At 50.9% G+C, this 18,204-nt stretch overlaps 1 protein-coding gene across 1 annotated transcript; it reads right to left on the bottom strand.

Annotated features, from left to right (window-relative positions):
* Nucleotides 1-326: 326 nt before the first annotated feature.
* Nucleotides 327-7,366, bottom strand: KCNJ9 (potassium inwardly rectifying channel subfamily J member 9). The gene is made up of 3 exons (XM_081488008.1): nt 7,263-7,366; nt 3,337-7,189; nt 327-694 (listed from the first exon to the last, which is right to left on the bottom strand). Exons 2-3 carry the CDS (start codon nt 4,184-4,186, stop codon nt 327-329), a joined length of 1,218 nt encoding a protein of 405 aa, XP_081344134.1. The 5' UTR covers nt 4,187-7,189; nt 7,263-7,366.
* Between the last annotated feature and the right edge of the window lie 10,838 nt (nt 7,367-18,204).

Genomic DNA, 18,204 nt, shown 5'->3' on the forward strand with positions numbered 1-18,204 from the left:
CCATTTGTCTATCTACTGGCTGTCTCTCTCTGCTTCTACCTTCTCATCCGGCTCACATAGGTCCATCCTTCTGTCCATCCATCCACCCATGAACAGACAGGAAGGTCAAACACAGACAGGCTGGGTAAGTTCACCCATCCCCACCCTCCATTCTCCTGAAATCAGGATCTCTCCCATCCAAGTTGGATCCCAGACCTGAGATTCTGAGGGGGATCTCCAGCTTTGGTGCATTCATAGGGACCTTGCCGGACTCCTTCTCCACATACAATATTCAGATCCCCAAGTACCTGTGTCTGGCCCTGCCACAGGGGTCTGGAGGAATCTGGTCATACCTTGGACTCACTCTCTGGGGGTGGCAGGCAGCCATTCTGCTCTTTGTCAACACCAGCCCCTTCGCCCGCTCCCTCTCCTGCCTCCTCTCCAGCCCCCTCTCCTGCCCCTTCTCCAGCCCCCTCCTCCTCCACCTTCTCATCCAGCCGGCTGGGGATGGACCAGTAGAGATGGGCGTCCAGTCGGGCCGCGGCCTCGGCCAGCTCCCGGGCGCTGCATGAAGGTGTGGGCACCTCAAAGGTCTCGTGGAAGCTGGCATAGTCTACTTCGTAGAAGCCATCCTCCAGGGTCAGCACTGAGGTGAAGCGGTGGCCCCATAGCACCTCATCCACCAGGTAGGAGCTCCGAGCTTGGCACGTCATTCCTGGGGGGAGGGGCATAGGTTAAGGGGATCCCAGCCCCAGCCTTACCGCTCCTGTGTCATTCCACAGCCCTATTCCTAAAACTCTTCCCTGTAGCCCTCCTCAAGGGCCCACAACCCACTTTGGTCCAGTCTACTTTCTCTTCCTTCCCAATTCTTGTACTCCCCTCCTCCCCTCCATTTACCCCAATTCTTCATCTCTGGCCCGCATTCTCCCTTCCCCTCCATTGGAGATGCCAATCAGAGAAGCTTAACCTTGAGACTGACCTTGGGGATCATCTAGTCTAACTGCCTCTCCATACAGGGTACCCCACTGGAGCATTCCCAATAATGTGCATTTAGCTTGCACTTGATTACCTCCTAGGATTAAGACCTCATCACCTCACAAGGAATTCTCTCTTTTGTGCAATAGCTCTAATATTTGAGTTGTTCTTTATACAGAGCCAAAATCTGCTTCCCATAGTTTCATTCCTCTGCTTTATGACACCCCTTCAAGTAACTGGAAGCAGGAGTCTCAGGTTTCATCATGTCTTCTCTCCTTCAGACTGAATATCTGTCTCCCTTCCCCATTCCTGTGACCTGGCTTCCAAATATTTTACTTTTCTTGACTGCAAACCAGAATGGCCAAGGAGGATGCTTTAAGCACTTAAGAGAGGGCTCACTGACCCTCCTTCTGCCCATGATTCTTTAGCTAATAGGGCCCAAGATTACATTATATAAACATTTTGGGAAGCTGTATCACATTGCCTGTGGCCAACTAAAACCCCCAGTTCTTTTTTCACCAGAGCTCTCCCATGCTGTGCTTACATAAGTGATTTTTTTAAAGCCTAAATCTAGAACTTTATATTTATTCCTTTTAAATGTCATCTTGTTGGGTTTTGGCTCATTATACTTGCTTTTCAGAAGCATTTTGGATACTGACTCTCTCACCCAAAATATTACCATCCTTTCCAACTTTGTCTCTCTAGAAAAATCCAACAAACTCCCCTCCCTCTCTCCTTCACCTCATCCTCCCCCGTACTGCTTGCCATGGCCATGTGTCCTGTTTTCCCTGTGGGGTGAGCACAGCCACTGCGGCAAATGCTTCTCCTTCTACTTGGGGTCTCTCACATCCCCCTCAGCTCACATCTACCTTCGAACAAAGGGGAACAGAAGAGTGAACATTAGCTAACCAGAGACTGGCTCTTAACACTGAAAGCCCTGCCTTGAGCCAATGTGGGGACACTGGTATTCTCTGTTCCTTTGGCTGGCATAGGAAATGTCCAGGAGGGGAGGGGAAGAGGAAGCAAAAGTGACCCTGGAGAGAGGGGGTTTGAGGAAGAGGGTGAGGGGCTGGCGGTACATGAGAAGAGGGTTGGGCAGGGATTTCCCAGGTACCAACAAGAGTGCCAGCTGGTGAGATGAGAGGAAAGGAAACAGGGTGAGTGGGGGAAGGGAAAGGAACGGGGGGTGGTACGGTGTGGGGGAAGGAGCGAGGGACACTGAGGCAGACAGTGGTACCGGCTCAGAGTGAAGCGTGTTTGCTGGCACCAATCTAGGATAAGGCAGCAGGGGACAACACAGGCAGGAACCACAGGGCCACCTGGTGGGCCTTTGGTTATCCACTTGCAATCTTCTCCTCCCATTTCTATCCCCATTAAAAAAAATGTTCTGGGCCCCACCAAAGCATACAGGATCTTAGTTCCCGGACCAGGGATCGAGCCCCTACCTCCTGCATTGGCAGCTCAGAGTCTTAACCGCTGAACTGCCAGAGAAGTACCCTCTCCCTCTTCTAGATCTCAAGTATCCAAGGACTCATTTGCTGGTCCTGCTACACTGGTCTTGTCCTACCTGCTCCCAAACCTTTCACTGTGTAGGCCTGAGTTGAACATTCTGACATTACAGGTACATTGCCAATTCCTTCTGGAAAGAGGCTCAAAATGTTCAGGTCATCTGTTTCCTTTGTCAGTGGAGACTGAGTCTTTTGATGGATTGGGAAACCCAGGTAGAGCTGCAAGCAGCTATCAACCTCTCCTTAAGGTCCAGATTAGGAATAACTCAGGTCATGGAAAACCTTCACCATCAAATTCCAGAAGCCTGGACCTCTCAGTATTGAGAAAGATTGCAAACTTAAACCTTCCTTTCTACTCTGCACCCTAAACACTGAAGCCAGACTGCCTGTGTCCACTGCTTATTTAGCCTAGGACTGTGGACAACTTAACTTCTCACTGGGGCATTCTGCTCCCTGAAAAATGAGCACAAAAATGAGAAATAACCTCAGTGGGGTCCTTCATGGGGCTTGGATTAAATGAGCTCAGAGGGGTAAAGTGCTTTGGAACCGTGCAGGGCACGGAGTAAGCACTCGGTTGGCTACTGTCATTACTCTCCCCTATTCCCCTATTTGCACCTCTCAGCCAGGGCCCCGGCCAGGGCTACTTCAGAGGATTCCTGGTTTTTCTCGGCTCTCTGCGGGATCACTCTGTTCACGCACCTCTCCCAACCCAGGTCCCGAATCTCACCTTAACCTCTCTCATCCTCTACCAGCTCTCCATCCATTCTCCACCAGTCCCTCCATCCCTCCTCGCCCCATGCTTCGTCCGCCCTGGCTCCAGTTCTCCGCCCACCCGCTCCCCTCCCCTGCTCCTCCTCCTCGGGTCCGCCCGCACCCGTGGCTTCCACCATGCCCTCGAGGATGACCACGATCTCGAAGTCGTCCCTCTCGAGGGCGCGGCGCGACGCCTCCCAGAAGGGACTGGCGGCGTCGATCTCGTGGCTAATGACGAGAGGCGAGACGAGGAAGAGGCGGTCGTCGCCCGTGTCGAAGCCCACGCTGAGGTCGGTCTGGTGCAGCGGGATGAACTCGCCCTCCAGCGTCTGGCGCGAGCGGATGAGCTTGGCGCGGATGGAGGCCTCGACAATGTGCGAAGATCGCAGGTCGCCCACCCGGAACATGAGGCAGAGGCGCCCGTCGCGCAGCGACACCACGGCGTGCGAGGAGAAGACGAGCGTGGCGGCGCGCTTGTTGGGCTGCGAGATCTTGACGAACATGCAGCCCACCATGAAGGCGTTCACCATGGAGCCCAGGATGGCCTGCAGCAGCAGCAGCACGATGCCCTCCGGACACTGGTCGGTGATGACGCGGTGCCCGTAGCCGATGGTGGTCTCCGTCTCGATGGAGAAGAGGAAGGCGGCCACGAAGCCGTTGAGGTTGTTGACGCACGGGGTCCACGCCGTGTCCTCCAGGTGCTCCAGGTCGCCGCGGCCGTAGGCGATCAGCCACCAGATGGCGCCGAAAAAGAGCCAGGTGAGCGCATAGGCCAGCACGAAGAAGAGCAGGCTCAGGCGCCACTGCAGGTCCACGAGCGTGGTGAACAGGTCGGTCAGGTAGCGGTACGTCTCGCGCACGTTGCCCTGCTGCACGTTGCAGCGCCCGTCCTTTTCCACGTAGCGCTGGCGGCCGCGGCGCCGCGGCGGCTCCTCCGGGCCGGGCGAGAAGGCGGCGTTCTCCTGCGCCATGGCCGTGGCCGCGGGCAGCGAGGTCACGGCCCGGGAGGCGGAGCGGGGCCTGGAGGGGCTGAGAGGTGGGCCGTATTAGCCGACCCGCCGGAGAGGCCGAGTCGTCCGGGCCTGCGCGCAGGGGCCGGGTGGCCCTGTGCGAGTCCCTTGCTGCCTCTTAGTCTCGGCTTGCCGCATCGGTAGAATGGGAACGCTACACACAGCCCTAGCTGGCCCCACCAGCAGCTCACAAAATCGTGAGGATCCAGTGGGATAGGGTGTATGAACTGGATCGCACTCTGTATGACTGATTATTTTAGAGGGAAAGGGCGGGGCGTGGTAACAGAGATCTTGGTCCCACTGCCTCTAACTGTCCTGTACAGCACCTCACGGCCACTCCCAGGCAAAAGGCCCTGGGCAAGGAGGGAGTTTCCTGAGATCTGTACACTGAGAGCTTCTTGAAAGCAGCTGGTTTATCTTGCAGTGCAGAGCCCTTCCTGCCCAAAGGCCTCCCACTTCCACCCCACCCAAGCTAAAGTCAGGCAGTCCCCTTATCCCTGATCTCTGCCTTCAGCCTGCCGGCTAACCAGGCTCTTTTACCATTCACCAGGAGACTGACACAGAAAGTTTTTCCCATTCCTCCCTCCTTGGACCTTGCTTACTCTATCCCCCGCCATCCTCCCCGCACATCTTCTTCCTCTCAAGAAGCTTACAAAGGAGAAATGAAAGTGGTGGAAAGCGAGTGAAAAATCTCCAGTGGGCAAAGGTTGAACATTCCCACCTTAGGAAATTCCCACTGAGAATTCTCCCTGAGGACTGACGCTCGTCATTGCAGCTGTAGTGTTAGCCCCATTTCCCCTGGGTTGTTTCCACAGTGGAGACAGCCTGCAAATGGGCAGGAGGGTCAGAGGATGTGAGATCAACACGGACAGGGACAGCAGGGGTAAAAGAAGCACAAAGTTCAATAAGATTAGGCTTGTAATCTTCTAGCAACCTACTCTTGATGAGCCATTAACTCAGATAAGTGATCAAAGCACCCACATTTACCTTTCTCCTCCCTTCAGTTCTCTCCCCACCCCAGCCTCCCACCTCCCTTGACTATCCTCACAACAGCCCCCCTCCATATGTCCCAGATCTCACATTCCAAGAGAAGCCTACCTGATTTTGCTTTAAATTCTTCCCTGTGAGCAGCTCTCTGGACTGCAATCTGCCCTGAGAGAGAGAGACCCAGAGCCCTTCCGTAGGCATCTAGGGACCCCTAGGAGGTATGGCCCATAGGAGGAAAGGTTAAGAATAAAGATTCAAGGCTTTTCAACCTTCCCTTCTTCCTGGGAATCATCCTCTTCTCCCACTCCAAGGAATCCTGGACTGGTTGTAGTAGAGTGGTGGACGGGAAGAGTGTGACATAAGGACCACAGATGGTCTGGACATTTGACCAGGTCCTGCCTGGGGAGAACCTGCCTGGATATGTAACTCCAAACCCAGCACTCTTGAATGTAAGTTCTGGAGGGAGGTGTTCTGTAGATCTTTGGAGGCTCTGTGCGTGTGGGTGTGGGTGTATGTGTGGTTTGTGTGTGTTGCTGGGGTAGAGGGCAGGAGGAAAAACCAAAACAAGATGGCTTGGAGCTTGGGGGAATCCCCTATATTTATTTTTCAGGAGGAATCGGGGACACGTCCAGGAGTCCCAGTGCAATGGCAGGTTAGGGTCTTCCCCTCCCCCAGTGATGAGCATCCCTTTCTCTCCCCGCAGCCCAGGATATCCTTGAGAAGTGATCTCCAAGCACTGATTGGCTTAGAGATCACAGGTCCTGCAGAAAAGTACCTGAGCCCACTTATTCCAGCTTCCATCCAGGTGGGCTTTCAGATGTTCTCTCAAGGTCTTAGGTCATCTGACCCCCAATCTGCCTGCTTAGGAAGATTTCTCTGCCCAGGTGTGGGAAAGAAACCCAGAGTCTGATAGTCCCCAGAACTCTCTCACCCTCCATTGCCCTGGGGATCTAGGTGAGCCTCACTTTGATTGTGTTCTGTTTCCTATCTTCCTTAAGTGGGGGCTGCATTTTTCTCAATGGGGCAGGAAAGGTGTGAAATGGTTGCCTCCATCCCAGGAGCAAAGACTCAATTTCTGCAGCTTTCCTCTGAAGAGTCCTGTTCCTCCAGCCTATTCCTCCTTATTTCATGTGCATGCTGTGTCCCCTTTTCAGAAGACCCCAGTGCTGCATTCTGCTGAATCTCCCTTTCTCCCACTTGAGAGTGCTGGCCTGCAAGGGGGCTTATTTTTTGGAAGGGGATCTGATGAAAACTCCCTCAGGAACCAGCTCTTCCCAAATCCCCACTTGCCTTGGAAATAGGGGCCCAAACCCAAGTCCCCCGCAACTCAACTCACAGCGTGTGGAGAGGAGAGTAGCCGGCAGCAGAGACCCCTGGGGGGTAGCGTCCATGCCCCTGATACCGCCTCCCCCTCACCCCAAGCACCCTTGGAGGGTGGGAGCCGCAAGCACTGCTGTTTCTCCTAAATGTAGCGGCAGCTCTGACTAGGACTTGCTATCTGTGTCATCCCCACTTCCCAGGCTCCCCTGCTCCTCTCCTGTTTCCACAGCAACCAGTCTGGCGACAGCTCTGGAGCATCCCCCTCCCCTCCCCAGTCCTGGGTACCACTAGAGGCTGATCCACACGCCATAGCTATTTTTAGCCAAAGTCCCTCCTCCTGGACAACTCAATCCTTGCCTCCTCACCCCCTCAGAAAAAAAAAAAAGAAGAAAAGCTGGCATGCTGGCTCTTTCCTAAGAAGCTCCTTGCTCTGAGAAAATACAAGAGCTGATGTGTTTGGGAATTAGGCATTTGGTTTCCTGGGGATTCACCTCCAGTCGGGCTTCTGGGTGCTGGAAGGTTTGAAGTTCCTGGAATGGCCTAGCAAGATGGAGAAGGTGGTGCTGAGTAATATGATCTCCGGAGGCAGTTTCCTGGGTTCAAGTCAGGCTCTTGGTCAGGCCCACCATCACAGTCTTCATTTTTGGAGAGGCCACTCTGATCCAGAAGAAGGTAGTTAGAGAGCAAAGAGATCCACCCAAGGAAGGGAAGTAGGGTTAGGGGTTCTAACCTTTGTCACTGATTTGCGATGTGACCCGTAGGAATCATTTCAGTCAGCCGCAGTTGCTCCATCTTTCACAGGATGTGGATATGTGCAAATAGCCTCTTTCCAACCTACTTCACAGGGTGTGCAGATTAAATGAGGCAATGTAAATAGAAGGGCTTTGAAGTATAGTTTGTTAACAGTGAAAGGGTCTAGAAACAGCCCAAGTGTCAATCAGAAAAGGATAGGTTAGGGCTTACTAACTCTTCATTCAACAAACTTTTACGGAGCCCAAGTGCCAGGTAATGTGCTGGGTGGGAGCAGTTACAGAAATAAGTCCCTGCCCACCAGGAGCACATGGTTGCTCGGGAGAAAGACACATAAGCACAGAATACTGACACTATTACTAAGGATTCTTTGAGTATCAGCTCTGAGCTAGACACACCTCATTTAAAAACCCTGGGTGATACCCTATGAGATCAGTACTATTTTCTCTATTTATGGATGAGAAAACTAAAACTGAGAAAGGTTAAATGGTTTACTGAATGTCACAGAGTTGGATATTGGCAGAGAAATGGTCACACTCACACATCTGTGTCACATCCCAATGCTCTACTCCCTTGGTGATGCAACATCTATGGCAAAGCAATATAAGCAGTTACCACGTTCATATATGTAAACATGCATGTAGGCACACTGTTACATAAAAACCAGAACATGAAAGTATTCTCTTTTTTTCGGCCACCACTCAGCTTGTGGGATCCCAGTTCCCTGTGCTGTGCTTAGTCGCTCTGTCGTGTCCGACTCTTTGCGACCCCATGGACTGTAGCCCGCCAGGCTTCTCTGTTCATGGGGATTCTCCAGGCAAGAATACTGGAGTTGGTTGCTATGCCCTCCTCCAGGGGATCTTCCTGATCCAGGGAAAAACCTGGGTCTTTTATGTCTCCTGCATTGGCAGGTGGGTTTTTTACCACTAGCGCCACCTGGAAGATGCTAGCTATGGTCTTCCTCCTCCTCCTCATTATCCTCCTCCCAGGCATCTCCTGAAATCCTCGCCCACCCAGTGCCACCTTCTCCTGTTCTAGTGCCACCTAGTGAGACCTGCAGGGGGCACTCCTGGTACACTGCCCTCCTCTCCTAGCCCTCTCGCCTGTGTTTCTTGTTCTAAGTGGAAATATCGAGTTTTCAGCCTGAGATTGGCATCAGGAGGGCAGCTAAAGCCCCTGTCTCTTGGGCCTAGCCCTGTCACCTGAGCCTTGGGACTGCTAGCCTGCCCTTCTCTGTCCTGCCAAGCAGCCACTCACGTTGGTTCCACTGTGCCAGGAGCTCAGGGAGAAGAAACCAAACTCCTGGGCAAGAACATATTTGCATAGGACTGGCCCCATTTCCTGGAGGGGGAGATGGCAGGGCTGACAGGGCCCCCCAGAAGCTGTATCAGCCAGTCCCCTGCCTCAGTCTAGGCTGCCTTGAGCATAGCCTTGCTGATGAAGAAGAAGCCCACAACCCCCTGCCCTGCCTTCTGGTCCTGGATTTTACCTGGTATCTAACCTCAACTCTTTGTTTATCATTGAACTTGAACAGAGCGAGGGAAAAAACATTTTCTTAGGTACCAGGAGACAGAAACATAGGCAAGATCCCAGCTCTCAGTATTATGGGATAAAGAAAACAGCTTTACAAGGAACCAATGAAATATGTCAGTACAGTGTGATGATGGGAGATTGGGTTTGGAACTGGAAAATATTGAGGGCAGGAGGGTCACAGCTGGGGCCACATTGCTGGTCTATAAAGAACCTTAGTACGAAATAGCAAAAAGGAACCCTCTCTGGGCAGATGTACTCCTTATGGCATGTAGCAAGTGGTACTTTGGGGTTAAAATTATAAAAATGGGAGTCCTTCCAGTAAACACTGCTCTGAGCTATGATGCAACAAAAGGCAAACTGAATGCAGATGCCCAGTTTGCCCCCTCAGTAGGTGCCTTTGTGCAGTCCACAAACTGTGCAACTGTATGTGGCAGCCTTGGGATCAACAAATCTGGGAAAGTTTCCTTGAGCAATATCATGAAACTTCTCGGGTAAAAGGCTGAAAGTGGGAGAAGAAGCATGATGGAGAATGCTGGAGATGGTTGAGGATATGAGTTTAATGGAGCAAGGAGGACAATCAGATAGATTATAACAATTTCTATAAATTCAAGGGAGATGAGGCCCTAGAAAATTCAGAGCAGAGGGAGCATATGTTTGCTGGAGTGCAAGTGCCTGGAGATTAGAATGGAGTGGGGAAAAGTGGAACACAGATCCTGGCAGACGGAGCCCCAATAGGCTTCTGAAGCTGAGGGCTTTGCTGTCTTCTGGCTGAGTTCAAGAGAACAAGAGGATCAGAGCCTTCTCATACACAGGTCTATCTTGCTTTATAGGACTGGGTGGAAGTAGACCAGGATTTAAAAGTCAAAGCAAAAACAAACAAACAAACAAACAAAAATAAATAAATAAATAAATAAATAAAAAATAAATAAAAGTCAAAGCATTTAGAGGTAGTCCAGAATTAGTCCTCACTTTACAGGTAAGAGATGGGTCCCAAGAGAATAGACAGGACTAAGATCTGGGCTGCCTGGCTCCCGGCCCCTGGTTGTTCCTTTATTCCCTGTTGACTCCCTCCTATTGCAGTATATTGGGTGTTAATAGAATTTCTGTCCATTGGACCAGTTAGAAAGGTGCTAATTAAAAAAAAAAAGAAAAGTACTAGTGACAGATTTTATTTTCTTGGGCTCCAAAATCACTGAAGATGGTGATTGTTGTCATTCAGTTGCTCAGTCATGTCTGACTCTTCGTGACCCCCTGGACTGCAGCACACCAGGCTTCCCTGTCCTTCACCATCTCCCAGAGCTGGCTCAAACTCATGTCCATTGAGTCAGTGATGCTGTCTAGGTTTATCATAGCTTTTCTTCCAAAGAGCAAGCATCTTTTAATTTCATGGCTGCAGTCACCATCTGCAGTGGTTTTGGAGACCAAGAAAATAAAGACTGCCACTGTTTCCATTGTGAATGGTGATTGCATCCATGAAATTAAAAGACTCTCACTCCTTAGTAGGAAAGCTACAACAAACCTAGACAGTGTATTAAAAAGTAGAGACATCACTTTGCCAACAAAGGTCCATATAGTCAAAGCTATGGTTTTTCCAGTAGTCATGTAAGGGTGTGACTTAAAGCCATAAAGAAGGCTGAGTGCTGAAGACTTCATGCTTTCAAATTGTGGTGTTGTAGAAGACTCTTGAGAGTCCCTTGGACAGCAAGGAGATCAAACCAGTCATTCCTAAAGGAAATCAGTCCTGAATATTCATTGGAAGGACTGACGCTGAAGCCAAAGCTCCAATACTTTGGCCACCTGATGTGAAGAGCCAACTCGTTGGAAAAGACCCTGATGTTAGGAAAGATTGAAGGTAGAAGGAGAGGGGGACAGCAGAGGATGAGATGGTTGGATAGCATCACTGACTCAATGGACATCAGTTTGAGTAAATTCCAGGAGACAGTGGAGGACAGAGGAGCCTGGAGTGCTGCAGTCCATGGCGTCGCACAGTGTCAAGACACAGCTGAGTGACTGAACAACAAGAGGAGCCACCTAGTTAGAGAAATTCTGGGAAGAACCCTTTGGTAATGTGATTAAGCATCCCGTAACTTATGTCTTATAAATGTGTTTGTGTATATCTCATTAACTGAAAGGAAGTGGTATATCTAAACAATGAATCCGTTCGTGCCTGGGGGTGTATGGCTCAGTCCCTCTCTTGGCTTTCTCCTCTGTGGTCTGAATTATCCAGCTAGTAGGTACCCTGCTACTAATGGAAATTGGTCAGCCTTATGGGGCCTGAACACTAAAATGCCCCTTGGCACCCTGTGGTGAGCATTGTCAACGTCTCTGCTATTTCTAGGTGACACCCCTGACTGTGAAGTGTTGTCTACTCTGAGCCTCCTCATGCCTCCTGACCCACCGGTCCCCTTGTCCTTCTGTCCACTGGCTTTTTCCCAGCAGGAGCCCCTCATACTGCTGCCCATTTGGGGATTCTCCTCCCCAAATGATTCTCATCTCTGCTGTCTTCTGTGCTCGGAGGAAACCCCTGACCTATTATGGATGAGATAAAAGAAGAGATGAGGCCAAAGTTGGAAGGAGTGAGTTGGAAAGGAGTCATTAAAAATAAGAAAGACAGAACTTGCTAAAATGAGGAATGGGGCAGGGGAGGTCCTCAAAGGAAGACGTTCCCCAAATTGGGAAACACGACATTGCAACCCTGGCAAATTTTTCATACCAATGTGTGCTCATAATGACGAGTTTATGTTTCAACCATGCAGATTCACTTTAGTGTTACTGTGAGACAAACTTTGGAGTCCAACATACGTGGAGTCAAATTCCAAATCTAACACTTTCTGCTATGTTACCATAGGTGAGCTGCCGAACCTCTCTGTTTTCCCATCTCAAGTAATATGTGTATCTTGCATAGTGAACACTCACACATATGAATTTCCTATGCCTTTACTATTGATTCCATATTGGGCTCCTAGTGACTGTTCTGAGACTTCTCTTTCGTAACAAGACAAAAATTAAAAACTGACTATGCAAAAAGCAATATACACAACAGATATCTCTATAATTATATAAAACATAAAAAGAACAAAACTTCTATTTAAATCACTGTTTTAAAATGGAAAACTTAACAATACCATTCAAGTTATCTGTGCACTTTCTACAATCTCCACACACCTGCTATTCTAGATGCTATTCTAAATGTTTTCTAACTGTCCAGTCCTGCCACACCTTGAGTTTCAGTGAATGACTTTTCTGAACGACACAGAAGTGAAGACCATTTGTAAAGAACCTCTCCAGAGACTTCTTCACCACCAGGTATCTCTTTCTGCTTCTGCCCTTTGATTCTTCCTCCCCCAACTCCTCAGAGGAGTACTCTAAGCATCAAGCTAGCGAGTCTGGGCTATGACCTGTTAGCAAGGGCCACCAGTTTGGGGTTTTGATCCAAGGACACAGGGACTGACATGGTGAATACAGCCTGCCTCTTCCTTTGAGACTGGAGGGAAAGGTGAAGGGCGCATCAAGGTCCTGGGCTGCTAGCATCTTCCTGACCCTAAAAGTGGCCATGAAATGAAAAAGAGTATCCTAGAGAAATAGGCCAAAGGGAGACATGACAGAATTTGGTTGACATGCCAATGGATGGAGCACAGGGTAAGGGTGAAGAATGAAGATGACTTCTAACTTTTTAATCTGATTGACCGGGAGAAACACAGAATAAGGACAGAAGTCATGAGAAGTGTCACACTTGGGGTGGAAGATGATGAGTTCAATTTGGTGCCTGTCCAGTTAAGAGTGGAAATCCCCAGCAAGGAACTGGAATTGTGGAGGTAACCCTCTAAAGAAAGCCTAAGACTGAAGACAGAGATCTGGGTATAACTCAGGAAACATAGTTGGAGCCATGTAAGTGATGAAGGCTCCAGGGGCAGGACATGGAAAGAGAACATAAGACTAAACCTTGAGTATTGGCCGAGGAAACTGTAGGTTGGGATGTACGGGCAGTGGAAGAAGATGAGACTGGAGTGGTCCAGGTCATAAGAGGCCTTCTGTTCCATGGTTATGAATTTGGACTTGATTTATAGATAATGGGCAGTCATTGAAAGCTTAAATTGGGAAGTGAAACAGTCAGATTTGTGTTTCAGAGACACTGGTGTTTCTTTTTAAAAGAAGGATTTCATGATTTGAAGGATTATTAGAGTGGAGAATGACTAAAGGTAGGTGTTGGAAGGCTGCTGCAGTAATCCTGGTGAGAGGTGATGGGGTCCTGGACCACTGGCAGGATGATGAGCTAGAGAGGAAGGGAGCGGGATCTAGGGGATTTAGAAAGTAGATGCAATGCTTAGATATGGGAGGTGAAGAAAGAGTCTAGGATTGCTGCCAGGTTTCATCTTGAGTCACCTTTTTGTTCAGGAAAAGCCTAGAATTGTTGCCAGGTTCCCTCCTGACCCACCTTTTTGCTCAGGAAGAGTCTAGGATTGCTGCCAGATTCCCTCTTGAGTCACCATTCTGCTCACGTCCAGATTAACCTCCCTAAAATTCTGCTATAGCTTTGTCTCCCCCCTGCTCAAGACACCTTCATTGCTCTCCATCACCTTCGGAGTTGACCGTGAATGGGCACAGCTCTATGTTTGGTCCAGGTCTTCCCCCACCACAATCACTATACCTGTGGTGCTTACCTTCAGCCCAGTACAATCCCCTCCCCCCCGCCATGGGGGCTGTTTGAAATGGACATTTATCCATCATAGGGCATTTAGAAGTTGAACTAAGCTAAAATTTCAAGTTTCTTTCCTTTTTTCCCCCCAAGATGTATATCAACTCAATATGATAATACTGTTTACTGATTAGTAGTTGAATATCTATGATGTATAGAAATGGGGAAATAAATGTTTTCTTTCTTAATGCATGCCAAGGATGGGAGGTTGTGGAGAAAAACCTCTCAAAACCTGGATTCAGATAATCAAATAAGTCCTTTGTGATGATAAGGTTGAGAACCACCACTCTATACTCCAGTCCAGTGGACCACTTTGCTGCTGTTTCTTTCCCAAGCCTACTTGTATTTTCCTGTCCTCCCAGAACTGTGTGAATGCAGCTGTCTCTGCCTTAAATTCCCTCCCCATCATCTGCTATTACCTGAATCCTCTGCATTCTTTAGGGACCTTATCGGAAGTCTGTCCTCCCACCTAAGACCTCCTAAGTAGAGTGCTCTTTCCCTTTCTGCAGCCTCCAGCACCTCCCAGGCACTAGAGCTGCGTGTTCTGCCCCCTCTCAAACCAAGCCACTGCGGGTGGGAATGATGCCTGCGCATTTCGCAGGACCTCACTCAGCGCTTAGAAAACGGCGAACAGCGTGGAAATGGTGCCGAGGGATATAACCCCGTAGTCCCCGGAGCCCGCCCCTTCGGCGCTGCCTGTCTGGCCACTGGGCGGGTGCTGAATTCATTTCCACCTCATTAACTCGGCCCCAGGCCCGCCCCCGCCAGCTCCCGCTCCTGTTCCCCATCCCTGACACTACCGACTCCTTTTTCTTCCTTCTCTTTTCCTCTGTCATCTTGCCAGCTCGGCTTTTATCGCCTCGCCTATCGACTCTCCATCTCCTTCTCCTGAGTCTGTCTGGGTCTCTGTCTTTGGGTGTTGCTCTCTGCCCTGTTCCTCCAGCTGTCTGGGGCTCCGCTTCGTTGCTCCACACGCCCCGCCCCCTGCCCAGGCCCCTCCAATCCCGGCGGCTCGGGCCTGGCGCTCCACATTCCCATTGGCCTGTCCGAGCCCCCCGCCCCCGCCCGCCCGGCCCCTCCAGGTCCCTCCATTCACGCAAAGTTTGGCTCTGCGCTGCGGAGGGAGGGGGCGGCCCGGCCCGGCCCAGCTCTGCCCCCGGCCGGCCCGACCCCAGCCCCGGCCCCTGGACCAGCCCTTATCTGATCCCAGCTCCGGGTTTAAGAGTCCTGGCCCTGCCGGTCGCACAGCTCCGTCCCTCAAGCCTGCCCGCCCCGTCCGTCCGTCTGTCCCGCGGCCCATCCGAGGGGCCACTCCACCCTGGACCCAAGGTAAGACCCTGGCCCTAATGAAAGAGTGCTGCCGCCTAGGCCTGGGTCCTGTTTACCTCACTCTCCAGAGATACCGGGGCCCCCAGTCCCTGGGTCCCTACACTAACTGGCCTCAGTGGTATGGTCCTATTCCCTAGCTTCCCACCTTGGGCGTCTGGGAAGGGCTCTCCAAAAAGGGAAATTTACCTAAGCTGATCACCTCAGCACTTTCAGCCCAGGAAGGGGCTTTCTTAATACCCCTTCCTATTGGGCAGACCTGCAGTTGCATCACAGCCTTCCAACTAATACAGTGACTACCACATATAACCATGCACGCCCCACAGGCACTCCAGACAGCGCCCCCTTTTCCCAGGATCATCAGGTTACTCCCACTCCCATGCCCAGCCCCTTTCCTCCTCCCCATGCTGTGACACATAGTGACACCCACACATAGTTCACACAGGGGAAGAAAGCTGTATGTGTAACTACTGCTCAGATTATACAGCTCAGATTAGGGAGACGTAGTAGCTTGGTATGACTGGGACCCCCTGCCCACTCAATTTCTTCCCTCCACTCCAATTTGCCTCCCATTTCAAGACACGCCTCCCCATTAATAACCCCATCCTCGGTGCAGAGTGAGACAGTTTGGAAAGTGGGGTGGTGAAGAAACCAATACAAATTTGGACCCCAAAGGAGGCCTAGACTTAAAGCCTGATGCTGTTGCTTATTGATACACATTCTGGCTAAAGATTTTTAGCCTGTCTGCCTTGGTTGTGGTGTTTGAATTTTCTTTTTCCCCACCAGGACTGCTTTAGGCATTTATGGGTGGGAGGGAGATGATGATGGGAGATTTGGTGTCCTGTGAGGAGTGACACTTGTTTAGGAGTGAGGAGGGCTTGGGGTGGGTATCAGGAAACCGGTTTGAGGAGAGACCAGCAGCTACCACCGAGTTCCATTTAGTTTATCTTGAAACTGTCTCCCTAATCTCCAAGGATTTCTGTTCTATGTTCCTGGCATGATGGTGGGCACTGTCCTGTGCTGAGGGGCAGGCTTATTAATTCCTCATAGTATAAGCTGGGTACTAGGGACCAAGTGTAGAAGGAACCAGGTGTCCTGGTTTATAGTTAGTTCTTCAGGGAGGAGGAAATGAGGGAGGAGGAGGAGGGAAGGCATCATGCCAAGGATGGGGGCCAGGGCTGGTCTGCAGAGGCAATAGGCATGGCCCAGGCAGTGCCAACTCCTTTTCGCTGCCCTCCAGTCCTTTGGTGGTGGTGGCGCGGGAGGGAGAGAGGGGGTGTTGGGGGTGATCTGGGCCAGTCCAGCCTCCCAAAGCCCTTGCCAACCTAGGTCCTGAAAGGAGCTGCTGTTTTCTGAGCCATCCCCCCACCCTCCACCCTGAGCAGAGCAGCCAACTTGTCTCAGTGGATATCAAATGGCAATGACTCCACTCAGTGGGGGGGTGGGGGGCAGGGTTAGGGTCCCATCCCTTCTGTGGTTCAATGCAGAATCCCACTGCTGCCCCCTACTCTGGGGGAAAAAAATCTGTTTCCCCAACATTGCCCCACGTGCAGTCTGTGGACACATCTGTTTGTGTGGGAGGGTTAGTTGTCAGGCCCCTGGCATCTCCCACCTCGTCCTTGTGCCCCGCTGGACGGTGGGTGCCCCATCTCTGCACCGGCACCTCTGTGCACATTGGCTTGGGCTAGAAGGGAAGGGCGTGGCATAAGACCCAGGGGCCTCCTTCCCCAATCCTCCCTAGGGGCCAGAAAGGCTGGGACACTTGGATCTGGGTGAGCTTAAATGAAGTCCTCTGGGGCCATGCCGGGATTGATGGAATAAGGGGTTTAGGGCTCTGAGTGGGGGAGTGAGTCATGCAGAAAGACCCACTTCTACAAAAAGGAGAAACGGCCTCTTGCACCTTTTAGTAAAATGTTTGGTTTCTGCACACAAGATAGAAGGTAGGCTGAACCCTCTGGCATTGGTGGGGAGGGAAAGAGATGTTGGGCCACAAAGCACCTCAGCTTTCCTGCCAAGGGTTATTTAGGACAGAACGAAGAAACTTCCACTCTCAATCCCCTCCCCAGCCAGCGTAGATTTTTCTCTTGCCTGACTGGTCAGTGTTACGGTCCGGGTTGAGGCCAAGCTGTCCAGGACGGTGGTGAGGCCCTGGAAGGGGCAGAGAGAAGGGAGAGCCCAAGGCACACCGTTACGATGAAACTGCAGAAAGATTAGAGAGATGGGAGATCTGGAATCCAACTGTTTTAGCACCCAGTGAAGGGTGGTTGGAAGGGGCGGCTCTTGGGAATCAGAGCTTTCTGAGTTTACCACATCCCCCCTTCTCTTCCATAGGTTGAGTTCAATGCTTTTCTCCCTTCATCCAAGTTTATTATAGGTGTTGCCACCATTCTCATGGAGACAGTGCATCTGAGTGGTCCCTCTTCACCCCCTCCCCCCATCAGAACCTTGAAAGGGCAGAGAGAAAGGGATTATGGGAAAAGCTCTCCCGTGGGTGTCAGCCAGCTGGGAGCTGGATTTGAGGTGGTGGGGAGGAGGGAGGGGTTGGCTCTGGAATGCAGGAGAGACGTGAGAACTGAAATGGTGGCCTGGAGAAGGAGGCTGGAGAAGCATGGGCTTGAGAGGGCTTAATTAGCACTTCAGGTCCCTGAAAAGGTACAGTATTGAAGGAGTGGATGTGGCCAATGGCAGAAGACCTGGGGAAAGGATTGGGGCTGCAACTTGAAGGACTTAGACTAGATTTCAGGAAGCATGTCCATAGAAGGAAAGAGATCTGAAATGGAGTTTGGAAAAGAGAGGGAGACCACCTTGTGGACTCTAGCAAAAACAAAAAACTCCCAAACAAAAAAAAGCCCATCATTAAGGCTTGTGAGGGGAGTTGTGAAACTCAGAGAAATGCAGGGATTACTGTAGCAGGTCAAGAGGCCTCTTCTGGAAGGAAGGTGTGACCCACAGTGCGTCCCAGGGTGCATTTCTGCTGCCTGAGAGGCCGAGGCATAGCAGTTAGGAGCGCAGCCTTGGAGTCAGACTTCCTGGGTTTACAATCCATCTTTTCCGCTTGGTAGCTACACGTTTCCTCATCCTTACAATGGGACTAAAAATTATAGTTGTGGATGAACAGAGTCAGTGTTTGTAAAGGGCTTGGGATGGTGCTCAGCAAGTGAAAACTAAAAAAGTGCAGTTGTTGATTGTCGTGGTTCCCCCACTTATGTGACTCTTTCTACTCTATCATCTTGCCTGGCTCCTGGGCCTGCCACAGCCCTTCCCTGGGGATTTTTCTGAGGTCTGTCCTAGGTCTCTATCTCTCCACCCTTCTAGACTTTGGAAAGGTGGGAGAATTATCAAGTTGTTTAAGATGAGCTTCCTGTCT

Source organism: Giraffa tippelskirchi, chromosome 5, assembly GCF_054371585.1.
Source record: "Giraffa tippelskirchi isolate mGirTip1 chromosome 5, T2T-mGirTip1v1.2.pri, whole genome shotgun sequence".
NCBI classification, from domain to species: Eukaryota; Metazoa; Chordata; class Mammalia; order Artiodactyla; family Giraffidae; genus Giraffa; species Giraffa tippelskirchi.

Excerpts from the sequence above, each read along its gene's own strand:
- KCNJ9 (XM_081488008.1), bottom strand. The coding sequence starts at position 4,186 with ATGGCGCAGGAGAACGCCGCCTTCTCGCCCGGCCCGGAGGAGCCGCCG. Across the intron at positions 695-3,336 it reads GGGCATGGTGGAAGCCACGG|GAATGACGTGCCAAGCTCGG; the intron begins GTGCGGGCGGAC and ends CCCTCCCCCCAG.